Below are 18,922 nucleotides of genomic sequence, written 5' to 3'. Positions count from 1 at the left end.
ATGTATGCTTAAATTTTTTAATAAAGAATTTGATTGACTAAATTGGTTTTTTTAGTAAGTCTCTGAAGGCCCCTGATAAAATACTATAAATAATATTTTTAAAGTTGTGATGGCATCCTTTTCTGCCATATGGGGAAACTCAGGCTCAGAAAAGCAAAGTGATTGCCCGAAGTATGGAAAAATGCTACTCTAATGGTCCCAAGTAGCAGGAAGTGCCTAGAACACAGAAGGAAAGGTGTCAGCAGAGGGAAGAGCAGGGGTTGGTGTCCGGGAAGACAAGAGTAAATGGTCCCTCCCACCATGCAGAGAGAGTGTGCCCACAGCCCACCACTAACCCACCAGCAAGACACAGACTCATGAAAGGAAAGGACAAGGGGAGGCTCAGAAAGCAGAGAGGTAAGGATTTACAGCCAGGCAGCAAAACCTTAATAAAGACACTAATCTTCACTTATTCCACCCACTCAAAAAATGTTTATTAAGCACCTCTCATGTGAGACCCCAAGGGCACCAAAGAATCCACTATGGGGAAGACCGAGTCTATCCCTGTCGTCAAGGAGAACGTGCTGCTAGAAGGAGGAGTCTGTGAGTCCCTACAATACCAACAAGAAGAAAGAAGTAGATAGAAGGGGACTAAAAGGGGAGAAGAGTCAGGACAGAGAAGCTTGAGGCACTGGCTACAGGACTAGTATCAATCCCTAGTGACAGGCTGAACACATGATACAGCTCATTCCGTTTCTCTCTTTGCTTTTGCAACCAGGGAACTCAGTACATAGTTCAGCATTCAGTTGTAACACTCTTCCCTGGGTTTTCTCTTCCAATTGATAGCTTTTAGTTTTTCACAATCCTTGACTTTTTTTTGTGTGTGTATGTAAAATAGTGTGTGTGTATGAAGTTTTGTGTGTGTAAACCCTTACAAAACATCAGAGTTTAAGTAAATAAATAAGAATAAAAATAGCTTTATCCCATGAGAAAAGTTAAGGGCCCAAAGTATACTCCCACCTGCAAAAAAGCTGAGATGTGTAGTGCCCCCTGGTGTATCAAGACAGCAAGCACCCAGTAATACTTGAGCCCATCATTTTTGCCACAAGCACCACATAAGATCCTAATGGGATGTTTGTTGACTCCAAATATTCACCTGGGATCCCCCTTACTGATTATTTACAATGTATCTCTTGAGAAGGGAAACACTGTCCCAGGGGTCTCCTTGCTCCCTCCCTGGCCCACCTAAGAGAGAAGCCACAAAATTGAGACCCAAATGGGGGAGTTAATAATAATGACAATGATGATACTAATAGTTGCCATGTGTTGGCCCCATCCAGCTCTCTAACCTCATCTCCAGCCTTCTTTCTAGCACTCATGTGCCAAGTTCATTTCTATCTTGGGCCGTTTCTTTCATTTTATTTTCAAAGCATTGTCCATCTAGAATTACCTTATTGAGAGCAGTGGCCTTCACCTGTCTTGTTGACCACGGCACCTCAGTGCTAAAAACAATGCCTGGCATGTGATCAGATGCTGAAATTTATTTGCACAATGAAGGAAGGAAGAGAGGAGTGCCTGCTATGTGTTGAGCGCCACGACATGTGCTTCAGGCTTTTAGTGACAGCAATGCCTCTGCATAGCCTGGCCATCACCCGCTGTCTACACGCCCCTCCCACAGGCAGGTACCTTCATAGGCCTCCTCGGTATACTCGGCGTTAATGAACCTGTCCAGAATGTCGTTGTCATCAGCAAAGGTGAGCAGGAGCCGCACGATGTCCTTGGTGTTGGGGTTGATGTTCAGCAAGGCCTTCATCAGGCAGGTCTTTCCTGTGTCTGAGGCAGTCAGCTTGTGCATGAGGAAGTCTGTAGGCAGGGACACGGGGGGAGCCACAGGAGGGGCTTAGAGGAGGGGAGGCCGGAGAGTGGGAGCTGCAGCCTCAGACCTCCAGACCTTGCTGCGCGCCCTCTGCTGGACCCCTGAGCCCACGCACCCACACCTCCACCCTCCTCCAGCCCCTTTGCAGGCTCTTCCTTGGTAGAGGCCCAGGAGAGCTACCAGAGGGCTTTCACTCTGGCTTCTTTACCCTCTCCCTGGTAGGGGCCAACTTTACCCACTGCACGGCTTCCCACTGTCTACCTCAGGTCTGAAATCCCCAGCCTGCTCGCTCCTGGTAGCCTACAGATAGAGCTCATCCACGCCTCCTAACCTGCTACTCCCCTAGTCCCCCAGACAACGTGGGCTCCACCCTCCACCAGGTCACTAACGGCACTACCGACTCCTTCCTCTCCCTCACTCCCTGAGTCCTGCCCATGCCACTGCCTGAAGTGCTGTTCCCCCCACCCTCCAGCCCTGCTGCTGGGGGCCCAACTCTGCCTGGACATTGGCAACCTTCCCCGGTTCCACCCCCATCCTCCCTCAGGCAGTAGTCAGACCATGACCCTCCCCTGTCTAAGCTCCTCCATGGCTCCCCATTGCCCTCAGAGTCAGGTTCAAAGTCCCTAAGCCAGCATTCCAGCTTCTCGCACGCCAGCCCCGTGGGTTGGTGGGAGGGAAGGTGGACAGCAGGAGCCAAGCAGGCCCTGCTCTGCACCCTCCGCCAGGGCCAGGCACTGACCTGGCACGTCCAGGCTGCGGCGCCTCTTGCAAAGCTCCTGCAGCTCCAGCAGCAGCTCCAGCAGCTCCTCCGCGCAGCCCTCTGACACGGCCGCAAAGATGCACTTCTTCAGCCGCTTCTTTTTTCGCCTCTGCTCTTCTTTGGCCAGGTTTGCACTGAGGCCAGAAAAATGTTCCAACTCATCACAAGTGCACCACCACCTCACTCTCTCCCCGACCCCACCAGAGCGGCTGTGCCTACAGGACCCGGCACTCCCGACATCTCCGTGTGCCTGTCACAATGCCTGTGCCCACAGGACCCGGCACTCCCAACCTCTCCGTGTGCCTGTCACAATGCCTGTGCCCACAGGACCCGGCACTCCCGACATCTCCGTGTGCCTGTCACAATGCCTGTGCCCACAGGACCCGGCACTCCCGACATCTCCGTGTGCCTGTCACGATGCCTGTGCCCGCAGGACCCGGCACTCCCGACATCTCCGTGTGCCTGTCACGATGCCTGTGCCTACAGGACCCGGCACTCCCGACATCTCCGTGTACCTGTCACGATGCCTAAAATACCCCTTCCATTTGTGCTCCGGGCCCCTGGAGGCCATGGTGCCCTGTGCAGTCTCCCCTTCTAATCCAAATGCAGCCACATTTTATCAAGATGTATATTTGGATACACACAGTAATAAATAGGAAGGATATATGCCTAACTGTTAGTAGTGATGATCTTGAAAGTATGGGACTAAGGGAACAAGATTTTCATTTTCTTTTTTTCTTTTCTTTTTTTTTAATTTAGTGAGAGAAGGGGAGGGAGAGACGGACTCCAACATGCACCCCAACGGGGATCCACCCAGCAAGCCCACTAGGGGCGATGCCCTGCCCATCTGGGGCCCTTGCTCCATTGCAACTGGAGCCATTTTTTAGTGCCTGAGGCAGAAGCCATGAAGCCATCCTCAGTGTCTGGGACCAACTCCCTCCAATCAAGTCATCACTGCAGGAGGGAAGAAAAAGAGAGAGAGACAGTGTGCGAAAGATGTGAGAGGGGGAGAGGTGGAGAAGCAGATAGGCACTTCTCCTGTGTGCCCGGACCAGGAATCGAACCCAGGACTTCCACACACCAGGCTGATGCTCTATCACCAAGCCAACCAGCTAGGGCTGAAATTTTCATTTTCATATTTTGTGCTGTTTGAACTTTTTTCATCTATTCCTCCCCGACTCCACACTCCAAATAGGGATACCTGGTAACGTGTTGATGTGTATCCTTTGTTTGTATGTGTCCTTGCCAAGTGCACATTGATGTTTGATTGTTTGTATGCATGTATTTTAAACTTACATATATGGCATTGTGTTAAGTTCTCATTCTGCTGCATACAAGGATAGATAGGTATACTTTTATAGTTTATAAAATGGAATACTCCCCTCCCCCAATAAACCTCTTTTACATCACAGCCATGGGCCCAGACATTTGTTACAGCCTCCCGGGAATGGACGCTCCTCTCTTTCTTTCAGGGTCCAGCGCCTGTCTTTCTGGACCTGCTTGGCAGGAACTGTGGGAGGACGGAAGGGCCAAGCTCACCTGGGACTGTTGGGATTGGATGGAGTCTCTGTCATGTCATCCTGAGGAGATTGTGGGGAGTCCATGTCATCACAGTTGCCAGAGAGGCTGGAGGGAAGGGGGAAGAGAAGAGAAGAAAAAGAAACAAGTTTAAAAATAAACAACATTAGCCCTGGCCAGTTGGCTCAATGGTATAGTGCTGGCCCATCATGTAGATGCCTTGGGTTTGATTTCCAGTCAGGGCACACAGAAGAAGTGACCATCTTCTTCCCCTCCTGCCCCCTCCCCTTCTTTCTTTCTCTCTCTCTCTTTCTCTCTCTCTCCCACAGCCCTGGCTTGATTGATTTGAGCATGTTAGCCCCAGGCACTGCCTCAGGCACTAAAAATAGCTCGAATGTGAGCATGGCCCCAGATTCGGGTTGCTGGATGAATCCCGGTTGCAGCATATGTGGGAGTTTGCCTCTCTATCTCTCCTCCTCTCACTTAAATTTAAAAAAATTTAAAAATGAACGACATTAACATGCCACAACCAAGCCTGGCCATGCAGGACCGATCAATCACTTCCATCCTCTCAAGCTAAGGGCCGGCTGGGACAGGGGGCTGGGCAGTGGGTCGTACTCACCACTGCCGGATGTTGGAATCCATAGGCTTGGAGAAGATGGGGGGAGAGGTCTTAGCCACAGCAGGGTTGGGCTCAAACCCTTCTATCTCCAGGAAGAAGTGTGCGCTGGGGGACAACCAAGCAAAGCCATTGGAGCTGGGGCAGGGTCGGTCCACCTGCATGTCCTGCAACCTTGCCAAGGTGCCCACACACTCTACCAACTCCGTGCTGGACTCCATGCCCACATGGTCTGGCCTAACCCTCCCAGAAGCCCTGTGGGGTGGGTATTGTCCTTCTCACCCACATTTCACAGTTGAGCATGTGAAGGATCTAAGGTCAAACCACTTTCCTGAGGTCACACAGCAGGTAGGTGGCAGAGCCTGGGTTCAAAGCTGGGTCTGGTTGACTTTTCACTAGAAATACTGGCTAGATGAATCCAGTGGTCGCTATTGGGGTGGCCTACCAACTGAAGGGGCTTTCCTGTACACAGCTGCCTCCAGGTGCAGAGGACTCAGCAGGGATGAGGAACACGGCAACGGGAGAGAGTTCCTCCATGCTCCGCCCCCTCCCCAGCTCCCACTCCTGTCTCAGGTCTGAAGCAGAACCCTTCTGGAGAAGTCCCAAGATCTACAAAGGGACTTTCTTGGCTCTTGAAGGAGAGGTGAAGGGCTGGAGTTACAATGTCTGCTCGGGTGCAGCCCCCACGCCCATACTCAATCCTCTTCTACTATCACTCATGCTGGGAACCCTTGTCAGGAAAGAAAGCTCAGGAAAGCACTTGGACAGTGGAGGTGAGGAGCAGTGAAGATGAGGAGCAGTGGAGGTGAGGAGCAGTGAAGGTGAGGAGCAGTGAGGGTGAGGAGCAGTGAGGGTGAGGAGCAGTGAAGATGAGGAGCAGTGGAGGTGAGGAGCAGTGGAGGTGAGGAGCAGTGGAGGTGAGGAGCAGTGAGGGTGAGGAGCAGTGGAGGTGAGGAACAGTGGAGGTGAGGAGCAGTGAAGATGAGGAGCAGTGGAGGTGAGGAGCAGTGAAGGTGAGGAGCAGTGGAGGTGAGGAGCAGTGGAGGTGAGGAGCAGTGGAGGTGAGGAGCAGTGAGGGTGAGGAGCAGTGGAGGTGAGGAGCAGTGAGGGTGAGGAGAAGTGGAGGTGAGGAGCAGTAGAGGTGAGGAGCAGTGAAGGTGAGGAGCAGTGAGGGTGAGGAGCAGTGGAGGTGAGGAGCAGTGAGGGTGAGGAGAAGTGAAGGTGAGGAGCAGTAGAGGTGAGGAGCAGTGAAGGTGAGGAGCAGTGAGGGTGAGGAGCAGTGGAGGTGAGGAGCAGTGAGGGTGAGGAGAAGTGAAGGTGAGGAGCAGTAGAGGTGAGGAGCAGTGAGGGTGAGGAGCAGTGGAGGTGAGGAGCAGTGAGGGTGAGGAGAAGTGAAGGTGAGGAGCAGTAGAGGTGAGGAGCAGTGAAGGTGAGGAGCAGTGGAGGTGAGGAGCAGTGGAGGTGAGGAGCAGTGGAGGTGAGGAGCAGTGGAGGTGAGGAGCAGTGAGGGTGAGGAGCAGTAGAGGTGAGGAGCAGTGAGGGTGAGGAGCAGTGAAGGTGAGGAGCAGTGGAGGTGAGGAGCAGTGAAGGTGAGGAGCAGTGAAGGTGAGGAGCAGTGGAGGTGAGGAGCAGTGAAGGTGAGGAGCAGTGGAGGTGAGGAGCAGTGAAGGTGAGGAGCAGTGGAGGTGAGGAGCAGTGAGGGTGAGGAGCAGTGGAGGTGAGGAGCAGTGGAGGTGAGGAGCAGTGAAGGTGAGGAGCAGTGGAGGTGAGGAGCAGTGAGGGTGAGGAGCAGTGGAGGTGAGGAGCAGTGAGGGTGAGGAGCAGTGGAGGTGAGGAGCAGTGGAGGTGAGGAGCAGTGAGGGTGAGGAGCAGTGAAGGTGAGGAGCAGTGAAGGTGAGGAGCAGTGGAGGTGAGGAGCAGTGAAGGTGAGGAGCAGTGGAGGTGAGGAGCAGTGGAGGTGAGGAACAGTGGAGGTGAGGAGCAGTGGAGGTGAGGAGCAGTGAAGGTGAGGAGCAGTGAAGGTGAGGAGCAGTGGAGGTGAGGAGCAGTGGAGGTGAGGAACAGTGGAGGTGAGGAGCAGTGGAGGTGAGGAGCAGTGAAGGTGAGGAGCAGTGGAGATGAGGAGCAGTGGAGGTGAGGAGCAGTGAGGGTGAGGAGCAGTGAGGGTGAGGAGCAGTGAGGGTGAGGAGAAGTGAAGGTGAGGAGCAGTGGAGGTGAGGAGCAGTGGAGGTGAGGAACAGTGGAGGTGAGGAGCAGTGGAGGTGAGGAGCAGTGAAGGTGAGGAGCAGTGGAGGTGAGGAGCAGTGGAGGTGAGGAGCAGTGAGGGTGAGGAGCAGTGGAGGTGAGGAGCAGTGGGGGTGAGGAGCAGTGGAGGTGAGGAGCAGTGAAGGTGAGGAGCAGTGGAGGTGAGGAGCAGTGAAGGTGAGGAGCAGTGGAGGTGAGGAGCAGTGAGGGTGAGGAGCAGTGGAGGTGAGGAGCAGTGGAGGTGAGGAGCAGTGAGGGTGAGGAGCAGTAGAGGTGAGGAGCAGTGGAGGTGAGGAGCAGTAGAGGTGAGGAGCAGTGAGGGTGAGGAGCAGTGAAGGTGAGGAGCAGTGGAGGTGAGGAGCAGTGGAGGTGAGGAGCAGTGGAGGTGAGGAGCAGTGAGGGTGAGGAGCAGTGGAGGTGAGGAGCAGTGGAGGTGAGGAGCAGTGGAGGTGAGGAGCAGTGGAGGTGAGGAGCAGTGGAGGTGAGGAACAGTGGAGGTGAGGAGCAGTGGAGGTGAGGAGCAGTGAGGGTGAGGAGCAGTAGAGGTGAGGAGCAGTGGAGGTGAGGAGCAGTGGAGGTGAGGAGCAGTGAGGGTGAGGAGCAGTGGAGGTGAGGAGCAGTGAAGGTGAGGAGCAGTGGAGGTGAGGAGCAGTGGAGGTGAGGAGCAGTGAGGGTGAGGAGCAGTGGAGGTGAGGAGCAGTGAGGGTGAGGAGCAGTGGAGATGAGGAGCAGTGGAGGTGAGGAGCAGTGAAGGTGAGGAGCAGTGGAGGTGAGGAGCAGTGGAGGTGAGGAGCAGTGAAGGTGAGGAGCAGTGGAGGTGAGGAGCAGTGAGGGTGAGGAGCAGTGAAGGTGAGGAGCAGTGGAGGTGAGGAGCAGTGGAGGTGAGGAGCAGTGAAGGTGAGGAGCAGTGGAGGTGAGGAGCAGTGAGGGTGAGGAGCAGTGAGGGTGAGGAGCAGTGGAGGTGAGGAGCAGTGAGGGTGAGGAGCAGTGGAGGTGAGGAGCAGTGAGGGTGAGGAGCAGTGAAGGTGAGGAGCAGTGGAGGTGAGGAGCAGTGGAGGGGGGAGTGAAGGGCCACTCTTTCCTGGGGCTGAAAGAGAGACGTGAGCTCAGAGCCCCAGGGAAGGGGAAAGACTCACTGTCCCATGAGAGGCAAGACACACACCCAAGATGCAACTCCCCAGCCAGACACAGCCTCAGCTTACCTTCAGACACGCCCACAAATGCACACACACATGCTCTCAGAACCCACAATCACATTCAGAGACACGCCTCTTTTGACAACCAGGTTGATGAGGATTGGGCTGAGGATGACCTCTGTTGCAGCAACACCCCCACCCCACGGCTGCTACAGCGTAAGTGTTGGCTCCGTGACCAGGCCTGGACTGTGGCCTCCTGACGCGCTGGCCTCTCTACTAAGCACCTTTACCACCCTCCTCCTTCGAAGACCCAGAAGAATCAATCACAAGGCCCCAAAAGAGTTTCCAAAGCATTGCCCCAGCCATATCGAGTTCAGAAGGGAGGAGAGCAGGAAAAGAATGGTAACCAAGGTCCAGTATGGAGAAGTAACTCATCCATAGTTACCCCTAAGAATAAAAGCCAAGTTAGTCAAAGAACCTGATTCCTGATGTCCAAGCTCATGGCTCAGACCACCATCCATGCTACTTTGCCCTCCCCTCTGCCCTCCAGCCCTGTGTCCAGTCAACCAGCCCCAGGAATTAGCCACAGAGGGAGGCCATCCAACATAGCCACCTCCTGGGGTGGGAGTGGCAGGTGGGGAGACCCAGGCACAGACAAACCTGGAAGGCCCAACTAACCCAGAAATGGGCATAAATGGGATGAGGGCAATGTTGGCTGACATGGTGCTCTCACCTGCCTGTCTCCTGCCCATCAAGAGGAATATGACCTATAATCAGATTTTTCTTCCAAAAGAGAAGACAAAGGGAGGAGTACACCTCTGGCCTGGTGCCTGAGGCCTGAGTTCTAGCCCGGCTCTGCCTCTGCCTCTGCCTCTGCCTCTGCCTCCTGTGTGACCCCAGGTAGTCTCTCGTCATCCACCTCCGAGCCAAGTGGATGGAAAGGATAGGAATGGTTGGACCAAGGCTTGGACTCTGGAGCAGGAAAGCCCTGGGATCACCCACTCATGGCCTGTCCAGCTGAAATTGGCATCAGAGGTCATCCAGTCTACCCCTTGCTGTGCTCCAACAATAGCCACCCCAAAGCTATCCATACCTGTCTGGGCTCTTTAGTAGCACATCTATCTACTCAACAAATATTTGTTGAGCACCTACAATGTGCCAGACACTGTTCTAGGAACCAGGGATATAGTGGTGAACAAGTGGGCAAAATCTCTCCCCTCACAGAGTTATTATTCTAGTGGGTTGGTCAGAACTGGCCTCAATGATCAGACCAGACCTAGCACAATGAGCCCACTGCTTTTCTTACTCCAGACAACACATACATACAACATGTATGTTCCTCAACGCAGAAACTACAGTTGTTTCATCCTTGATTCACCAGAACCCAACTCCACTCAGAAGACCTAACTAAATGGATGAGCAGAGAGATGGATAGGTGATGAATGAAAGACAAATGAGTGAAAAGAAGAATGGCTGGTGGGATAGATGCCAGAGGATGGATGCATTAAAGGATAAATGGAAGGATGAATGGATGGGTGAATGGAAGGAAGGAAGGAAGGGAGGGAGGGAGGGAAGAAGGAAGGAAGGGAGGGAGGGAGGGAAGAAGGAAGGAAGGAAGGAAGGAAGGAAGGAAGGAAGGAAGGAAGGAAGGAAGGAAGGAAGGAAGGAAGGAAGGAAGGAAGGAAGGAAAGGGAAGGGAAGGGAAGAGAGGGAGGGAGGAAGGAAGAGGAGAGGAGGGAGGGGAGGGGAGGGGAGGGGAGGGGAGGAGGGAGGGAGGGAGGGAGGGAGGAAGGAAGGAACTGAGGAATTAGTAGTTGGGTGAATAAATAGGTGAACAGATGGAGAGACAGGTGAACTGAACCAATAAGCAAACAGACCGACACAACCTTACACTGTAAATGTTGTCTGGAGCCTTCAAGCGACTCCCACTGGGCTCTCAGTTGCCCAGACTCCTCACCTCTCGTTCCCAGTCTTGCACAGGAAGCTGTGGAGGGGTCTTTTGCCTCTCTTCCACTCTTCCTCCTTCTCAGGGCCTTCTCCCAGAGCCGACAGGGGTCTTAAGAATGGTTAAGAAAACTAAATCATGAAAGCATTTACCCATTCCTGGCCTGGAGTCTGAGGGCCCAAGGGAAGGGAAGAAGCAGGCCCTTATCTCACCGGGAAGTGTCCTCACTCACGCTGAGGGACTGCGCCGAGCCCCGGGCTGCTTACTCACCACCCACCCACTCCTTCTCTCCTTGTATCGCCTGCTCCTTCACTGACTCACCCACTCAAAACTACTAGTACATCTGTGTAGAAAATGTGGGGGCAGGGAGGAAAGAGATGACCTTTCCAGAGGCCCTGACCGGAGTCTTCAACCAGAGCAAAGACATCATCCTGATGACTATGCTACCACTTGAGAGAGACTCCGGGGACTCAGGAGAGGAGAAGGTCCTCCCAGTTGGGGACCGGGAGGGGGAAGGCTCTGTGCTCTGTCAGGGTGGGAGTTGGGCAGGGTCCTGTAACGGACCTGTGGTTTGAAGAGAGTCATGGGAGCAGAGAGAGCAGCACGAGAGAAACACCTGGAAGGAGGCTGAGGGCTGCGTCTGAAAAAGGAAGTCTTCGGGGGCTGGGAAGGAGAGTGGTGAGAGCCAGGCTGTAGAGGACCCAACTGTGGGCAAGGATCTAAGTCCTGGGGCAGGGAGCTGCTGGACCACGAGGGCTGCCCCATGTTCACTCTACTTGCCACTGTGCGTGCCACCTCTCACCCTCCATCACGAGCATTTGGCGAGGTCTTGTGACATCCTGGCTCCTGACCTGCAGCAGGTGCTGCTTGTGTATTCCTACTTTGGGCCCAGAACAAGGGCACCACCTGGGTGTTGTTAACTCGGGTGAGCAGACAGCTCTACATCATTTCTCCTGAATTTCCATCTCCTTTTCAAGCAAAGAACTATCCTCATGAGCAGCCCCAGGGCTGGGGAGGAGCCTGTCATACTTGCTTTGTCCCAAGAAATGTCCAAGGGCTCTTAGTCCTGTGAAGCCAACTCCCCCACAGTACTTAGCAGCCTGCATCTCTATCCCCGGGCCCAGGAAGATGGTCACAGTGACAGCTCCTCACAGGAAGTGGCATGATGGCTCAGGAAAAACCTCTCCAAAAGTCTCTCCCCAATCTAGATTTTCTTGGTGCCCTAAATGCCACCATTAGTACGTATTTCCTTAATGGTCAGGAATGCCTTCTTAAGTTACATATAATTTTTCTTTTCATTTTCTTTCAGACCTGAAGAGTCCTATCCTCAGTCCTGAGGGAGCTGCCCACATTTTCAGGGTCTTGGGAGAAGTAGGCACAGCACACAAGGGTCCTCCCAGAACCCTGGGAAGGAAAGGGGGCCAACATTTCCTAAGAAAGGTCACATCCCACACCCACGCCCTTGACTGGTTAATAAGGCATAGGCAGAGTGGAGTCGAGAGCTAGGTTCAGTTCATAAAAAGGGATTGGCTCAAAAAACGCAGCTAGACTGCTGGAAGAGCCTGGGAGTCTCCTGAAATCCTGTCGTCAAGCCTTCCCCCAGATTCAACCTCCCCTGGGAACTGGAGAGGAAGGAGAAGAGAGGCAGGCCGTGGTGTCTGGTGGCTTAGCTCGAGGATATTTCTGCTCTTCCCCAGACAAGCCCTCTCAGATCCAGGTGCCCCACGGTCCTACAGAGACCTGTCTGATCTCCAGATTTCCTCTCCTGTGTTCCAGGATGGAGATGTCCCTCAGCCAGCTTCACACCTGAACTTGGCTTGTTCCTGCTGACCTCGCTCCTTCTCCTCTGGCATGCCCATGTCACAGATGGCCCCTCATCCCTCCAGGTCCCCCCAGCAGAGGAAGGGGATGTCTTTTGTTCCTCATTCTCCTTCCCCTCCCATAGTTGACCCCGTGGATCCCATGATCCTAACACTTCTCTTATTTTTCCCCTTTTTTCCACCCCTAACCACCCAGGCTCAGACCTCACCACCTGGGCTTCCCAACCTTCTCATCCAATCAGATCACCCAGAGTATCCTTTCTAAAACGCAAATCTCACCATGCCTCCCTTTCACATAAAACCTCTATGGCTGCCCACTGCCTCTGTTTTGTCCAATCTTTTTAACTGACAACCAAGACCCAGCTCCAATGGAACTCATCTCCTCAAACTCCCCTACCCACTGAGCACTTCAACCACATGGGACTCCTCACTGGTCCCTATCCCAGCCTCAGCTCATGATTCCCTTTTCTTCTTCTCCACCTGCCACCATTCAGTCTAACACCACCTCCTCCAGGAAGTGCCCTGAGACTGCCCACAGGGTTAGCATTACTGGCCCTCCTCAGGCCCTATCCTGCCTAGTTCACCTCTCTCCAGGGCACTTTCAACATTCTCCGTGGTGCTCCTCTCACTGACCAGACTGTGGGCAGGGGCAGGCACTCTTTCTTTCTGTGTCCTAGACTCCCCCCTGGGCCCAGCTCTGGAGCTGAGGCACAGAAAACCTCAGTGATTATTACTCAGACCAACATAAGGGACAGCACCAAGCTCTCCTCTGGCCCAAGAGTGGGCCTGGGTCAGGGGCCGAGGGGGCAGGGCAAATGGGCCAACCTAGACCAGGGGGCCCACTCCAAGGCCAGGGGAAGCAAAGCTGGGGTGGGGTGGGCTTTCAGGCTTGAGGGACACCAAACAGGCTGAGAGGGTGGAGGGACTACAGTGGAGGCAGCTCAGAAGCCAGATGTGACCCTGGAGAAGTTCTTTCCCTACTCCATGTCCCCAGCTAGGGAGGGGTCATACCATCCCAGCCCTGCCCAGTTCCCAGGAGCCCTGTGGAATGACGATGAAAATGATGACGATGAAGATGAAGCTGAAGGTAACAAAAACACTCTCCCTGCCAACACGTGCTGGGCACTTACAAACTGCGGGCCAGGTACCATGCTGAGCACTTGGATGGCATGATCCCAATCAACCACCATCCTATGAGCCGGCGCCATTGCTGGTGTCCCCATTACACAGGTGGTGTTGGAGAGGGTGAACAGCCCAGCTGGGCACACAGTGGATGTGCCTGAAAATAACACCCAGTAGTGGGGTCCCGGCCACCTGAAATTTCCACCCACCTTTTGCTCCTTGTCTCGAGGATGGCTCCAGCAAGCCCTTACCTCCCCCAGGAGCCTTCCTGAATGTTCCTGCCTCAGTGCCCCAACCCCGCCAGGGAGGCCTCCCTGGTCATTCCCATCACACTGACTTCCCAGCTCAGCCCCCTGAGTGTGCGGTGTGGTGTTTCCGTCCCACCTCCAGTTACACCTCGTTGGGCACCCCGCCACCACAGACGAGACTGAGACTCTCAGGGCCACCCTGGGCAAGGGCTCCCTTCCTCCCTGAGAGTGGGCGCCAGATCTCCTCTGGTGCCACTCACAGCACAGCGCCCAGGCCTGAGCCTGCTGGTCCTACCTCTTCTTAGTGGGGGTGATCTCTGCTGGCCTCTTCTCCTGCGGGACCACAGGGTTCCCACTGGGGACAGTAGCTTTCCTGCCCATGAGGGGCATCATTTCCTTGGGGTGGACATTCATGGCTGGAACACAATCACAGCACAGATGCTCAAGTTGGGAGGGCATGAAGGAGCTTCAGGGGGCTTCAGGCTTCCCTGTGGCCCCTGCTTACACCCCCTAGAATGGGGAGCTCACTCTCCCTTACCAGGCCACCAACTTGTCCCAGGGACCGGGAGACTGTCCCTGAAGCTTCCCCTGCTCCTGTGGGTCCTGGGAGAGCCCAGCAGGGGCCCCGGGAACAGACTGCCACGCCCCAGCCTCTCTCAAGACCTCGTCTCCAGCCCCATCAATCACCAGGTGAATGCTGAGAGTACACTCTGCTTTCTCAAAGCTCATCTCAGATTTTTGTGTTCAGAGCTCTCCTCGACAGAACAGGACTTGTCGCCTCCTTTGCTCTAGACCAGGGGTCTCAAACTCAACTCAGCATGTGGGCCGCAGAGCAAGATCACAGCCGTTTGGCGGGCCGCACTAGGTCTACAAAGGCAACTGTTACGCAACACTTTTCAGTGTCACAAAACGACCAGAAACTGTAGTTCGCATCACAACTGCTGTTAACTAAGCTAATATCTAGCTAGGATGCTAGAGAAATGAAAAATACAAGTAGGCCCCTAGGCTTACTTAATTTTATCCAAAATATTTTGAACTTCGTGGATTAGTCTGCGGGCCACACAAAATTGTTCGGCGGGCCGCGAGTTTGAGACCCCTGCTCTAGACCCTATGCTCCTAATAACACAGCTTCAGCCCCTCTGTTCTCAGCCCCCTGGTGGTCTCTGTAGCTAACATACTGATTATCTCTCTCTTGTCCACACAAAGCTGAGTGTAACCAGCCGTGTGACTGTCCACCTGGAGGGAGCAACTGAGCCCCCTTCCCCAGAGGCAGAGGAGGCAGCCCCTCAGTCCAGACCCGCTTAATCAGTACGGCTGGATCCCATGCCGGACTAGGAGGGAGAGGCTGGAAAGGGACTGACCCATCTCCTGAGGAGACTGTGGAGGAAGGGCAACCCAAGCAGACAGGTGGCTGGAGAGCCTGGGTTATTCATGAGGAGTCCTAGCAGCAAGAGGCTTGAGAGCGGGATGGGCCACGTTGTGAGAATCTGGAATACCAGTCAGGAGCTGTGGCAGATCCTGAACGCTATGGGTTACATTGGAGGCAGCCACCTTAGAGAGAGCAGGCTGTGTGGGGGATGGGGAGACCAGAGGCCAGGGCCTGGGGGAGGCTGCCGCAGTGACCACCAGGATGGGGACGTGTGGGCTGGCCGTGGAGGCTGAGATGGTCAGGGGAAAGGGTTGTGCGGACAGGCAGTTAATGGGGCCATTCTCAGCTTCAGCAGCCCTCAGAGAACTCCCTAGGGCAGGGGTCTCAAACTCAACTCAGCATGTGGGCCGCAGAGCAAGATCACAGCCATTCGGCGGGCCGCACTAGGTCTACAAAAGGCAACTGTTACGCAACACTTTTCTCACTGCAGTTGAAAACAAAAAAAAATCAGTACAACAAGCATAATCATACAGGCAGTTTACTCAGTGTCACAAAACGACCAGAAACTGTAGTTCGCATCACAACTGCTGTTAACTAAGCTAATATCTAGCTAGGATGCTAGAGAAATGAAAAATACAAGTAGGCCCCTAGGCTTACTTAATTTTATCCAAAATATTTTGAACTTCGTGGATTAGTCTGCGGGCCACACAAAATAGTTCGGCGGGCCGCATGCGGCCCGCAGGCCACGAGTTTGAGACCCCTGCCCTAGGGTCTCAGAGGTGGGAATGAGGGCCAGATTTCTGGAAGAGCCCAGTTGGGTGGAGTCGAGTTGGGGCCACTGGTGATCCTGCCCCAAATAAGAAAGCTTCCTGGAGGAAGTGTCGGGAACAGGTTGTCATCAGACTGGAGTGAGGTTTAGAAATGTCACAGCCTCCCTACACACAAAAAGTGAGCAATCTCCAGAAGAGTCATTCAGGGGAAGCCTTCAGCCCCAGAGGACAGGGGTCCAGAGGCAGCCCACTGAGAGATAACCATAAGCAGCCAGAGGCTCAGAGTGAAAGCCAAGAGTAAAGAAGAAGGGAAAGGCTTGTCTCCCACTTCTCTTCAGACTCTGTTTTCTATTCTGAAAAATAGGCTGAATGGTCCCCAAGGACCCTTTATCTCTGTGCATGACAGCTGGCTGCTCCATCCTCTCTGCCCTGACCTATGAGTGTGGGCAGTACTGGGCAGCTAGAGCCAAAGAGGTTCAGGAGAACTCTGGACTGGCACTGTGGCAGCTGTAATTAGCTCCCTGAGTCACCCTGTGAGCCCTGTGTTCTCGCCAGCTGGACTCTGATGTCTCGGCATTTCTCTCTCTGGATCAGGCTTCCACCTGGGAAGTAGGAGGTTGTGCCTCCCAAGTCCTAATGCTGACGGGAATATCCTTTCCTGGGAGATGGGCCAGGCCCACAGCCACAAGGGAGCCCCCACGCCTGCTGGCCCAGTACCTGGAATGCCTGGGCCCTGTCCTTCTCAAGCTCTAGAGCCCCCTCACCCCATCCTGAAAGCCCATCACCCTCCTGCCCCACAGAGCCACATCCCAGGGGCTGCTAGGAAGACAGGAGCCTTACCTGTGCCCCTGGGTAGCTGTGAGGGTTCTCCCTCTCCCAGATCCCCAAGCCTCAAGGGGAAGGTTCCTGGATCCATCAGAACCTGTGCTCACACACTCCCCTCGGCCAAGAGCCCACATCTAACTTTGTTTCCCCTGCTAGAGGCTCCTATTCCCTCCCGACCCTCCCCTGAGGACTATCGACAAAGGGCAGACAGGGCCCAGAGGACCCCTCAGGTCCTCTCGCTGGGCTCCCCCTGAATTGCCCTAAGGCTTTGAAGAGCATTGACTGCCTGCTTGGCGACTTACCTAGTGAGGTCCGAGGGGCAGTGGCTGCCCTTGCTCTGAGATTACCACATGTCCCGGGCCCAAGGCCCCCCTGTGGGACTGTGGCTGAGGCAGCAGGAGGCTCTCATCACAGGCAGAGTGATGGCTGGAATGAGGCTTCAGAGGCAGAACTGGCTGGGCCACCTACCCTGGGCGCCTGGCAGGCCACACCCACCAACCACAGCTGCAGCGCCCGCCCGCCCACGTGCCATGCCTGAATCACCTCCACGCCCACATGGCAGCCTCACCCTGACCCAGGAGAAGGTGAGGGGGCAGCAGGTGTCAAGGCCAAAGTTCTGGTCCCAACTCTAGTCTACGGCCATACCACCCTGAACGCGCCCGATCTCGTCTGGTCCCAACTCTTTCCTCTCTTATGTTAGATGCTTCCTATCATGAGCTCCAGTTTCCCCAGCTGAGAAATAGGAATCCTAATGCCTGCTTTCCAAGGATGCTGTGAAGAGTCAGAGATTCTGCTGGTGGGAGGGCCTGCCAACAGCTCTATTCTGCCCCTGGGAGGCAAGGCCACAGCTGAGGGCTGGACTGGGTGACCTCAAGGCACCAGCCCCAAGACTTGGTATCAGTCCTTCAAAGTCTGGGGTTAGGTCCCCTCAGAAACAGAAGTCCCCGTTCAATGCTCCCACCAGAAATTATGTACCGCAGATGTTAGTGTCAGACAGCCTTGCCAATTTCTGACTGTATAATTCTAGACAAGTCATTCTCCCCAACCTCAGTTTCCTCATCTGTGAAATGTGCATAATCAACCCACATTCCCAAGTTACCAAGTTACTGTGTTACTGTGGGGATTACGTGGGAGAACACGCAGAACAAGGGAGCAAGGACCAGAGAACAGAAAGGACTCAATAACTGGTGACAGCTATAAGCTATTATTGTTTTTGTTATGCCGGTTCAGTCTCCCAACAACTGCCCAGGACACCTGCCTCCAAGACCAAGAACATCAGGGAAGACTCTGTGTCCTCTCTCTGCGAGGCTACAACAGTGGAGGGGGCGGAGCAAGGCTGGGGTGGCTCTGCCTCTCTCCACATCACTCAGGAGTCACACCCCTGTTGCCACAGGCAAGATGGGACTGGGATGGAGCAGGAAGTCTCTGCTGACATGGATGGCACTGGTGACTGAGGCAGCAAGAGCCTCCCTGACCACCACAGGCAAGCCCCTTGATCCCTCATCACCACCACCTGCCAGCCCTGGGGAGAGTCGGGAGGCAAGGTCCGGCTTCTGACCAGGGGATGGCAGGCCCTGTGCCCAGGAAGAAGTAGAAAACCGGGCTTCGGGGCCAACGTGCCTCAGGTGCGGGTGATGCAGGGGCTGCTTTTGCTGTTCCAGTCAAGGGGGGCCCAGGGTTCCCATGCACACAATTCAAAACCTCAGCCCTGGATGCCCACACCAAAACCCAGTCTTGGATCATCATAGTCCTTTCTCTGTCGCTCGGTGAACCGCCCCCCCTGACTGGGCCCCGCACCCCTCCTCACTTGCTCCCGGCTGCTGAGAACCCTGGGGGTGAGGCTGCTGCCAAATTTCAGTGTTTACGTCTCGCCTGGTGTTGGCCCATTTTCTCAAAGGCCAGGCTGAAGACTATACTGTCAGGAATCGTTTCTCTGGTTTGTTTGTCAAACAGAGAAACAAACAGCCTGGTGTGCTCTGTCACCAGGCTGGAGCTGGTGACAAAGCCCCCCCCCCCCGTCTCCTACCCAAAAAGCGTGCACTGTACCCAGCACAGAGGAAGGAGAGCCTCTCTGCCATGTGTGGGAGCAGGGGCCCCGTCACCAGAGTCGGAGCCATGCCCCTCACTCCCACCCTAAACACATGGAGATAGCAGCTCTGGGCCTTGAGCTGGTCTACATTCAGTCCCATCTAGTTCGGCACACAGTGACAGCCCAGGGTGCAGACAAGGCAGGGAAGCCAGGGACCAGTGTGGGGCTCAGAAACGGAGAAGCTGGTCTCCACCCTCTGGGAACTATGGCAGGTTGTAAGGACAAAAAGCACTCAGGGCACCAAGAACAGATGAAGTCCCTCTAATGGGGAGGTGGGAGATGGGTTCAGGAAAGAGGGAGCATTTGGGCTGGACTTGAGGAGGGAGGACAGTCTCCAGGGGGAGAGCCACAGGGGCCGCAGACCCCAGGCTCACAGCTGTCCCAACGCGTGGGAGCCTGGGAGCTGCGAGTGTTAACAAACTGCCCTACGACCCAACTCCTCACTCCCGGGTACAGCCGTGAGCCATGCTGTGGGCACCCTTCCTCAGGGACCTCAGCTCCCTCTCTGACAGCCCATTTCCAAGTAGACAGAGCTTACAGAGGGCGCTTCCATCAGGGACCCCCCCAAACTGGCTCTGCCTGTGAAGCAAAACAAGGGGACA

At 54.7% G+C, this 18,922-nt stretch overlaps 1 protein-coding gene across 1 annotated transcript in view; it reads right to left on the bottom strand.

Moving 5' to 3' along the window:
* Window positions 1–16,661, bottom strand: part of TRPV3 (transient receptor potential cation channel subfamily V member 3) — a 34,673-nt gene extending 18,012 nt beyond the window's left edge. Inside the window, exons 1-6 of the mRNA XM_066366253.1 lie at window positions 16,534–16,661; window positions 13,563–13,683; window positions 4,756–4,860; window positions 4,155–4,241; window positions 2,595–2,749; window positions 1,666–1,842 (exon numbers count right to left, since the gene is read on the bottom strand). Of these exons, the coding sequence (XP_066222350.1) occupies window positions 1,666–1,842; window positions 2,595–2,749; window positions 4,155–4,241; window positions 4,756–4,860; window positions 13,563–13,681 (643 nt within the window). The 5' untranslated portion in view covers window positions 13,682–13,683; window positions 16,534–16,661. The remainder of the gene's footprint in view (window positions 1–1,665; window positions 1,843–2,594; window positions 2,750–4,154; window positions 4,242–4,755; window positions 4,861–13,562; window positions 13,684–16,533) is intronic.
* Window positions 16,662–18,922: the final 2,261 nt, after the last annotated feature.

This window comes from Saccopteryx leptura, chromosome 2 (assembly GCF_036850995.1).
Source record: "Saccopteryx leptura isolate mSacLep1 chromosome 2, mSacLep1_pri_phased_curated, whole genome shotgun sequence".
In the NCBI taxonomy this organism is placed as follows: Eukaryota; Metazoa; Chordata; class Mammalia; order Chiroptera; family Emballonuridae; genus Saccopteryx; species Saccopteryx leptura.
Note: the sequence above shows the minus strand (reverse complement) of the source record. Positions and strands in the feature narration are given on the sequence as shown.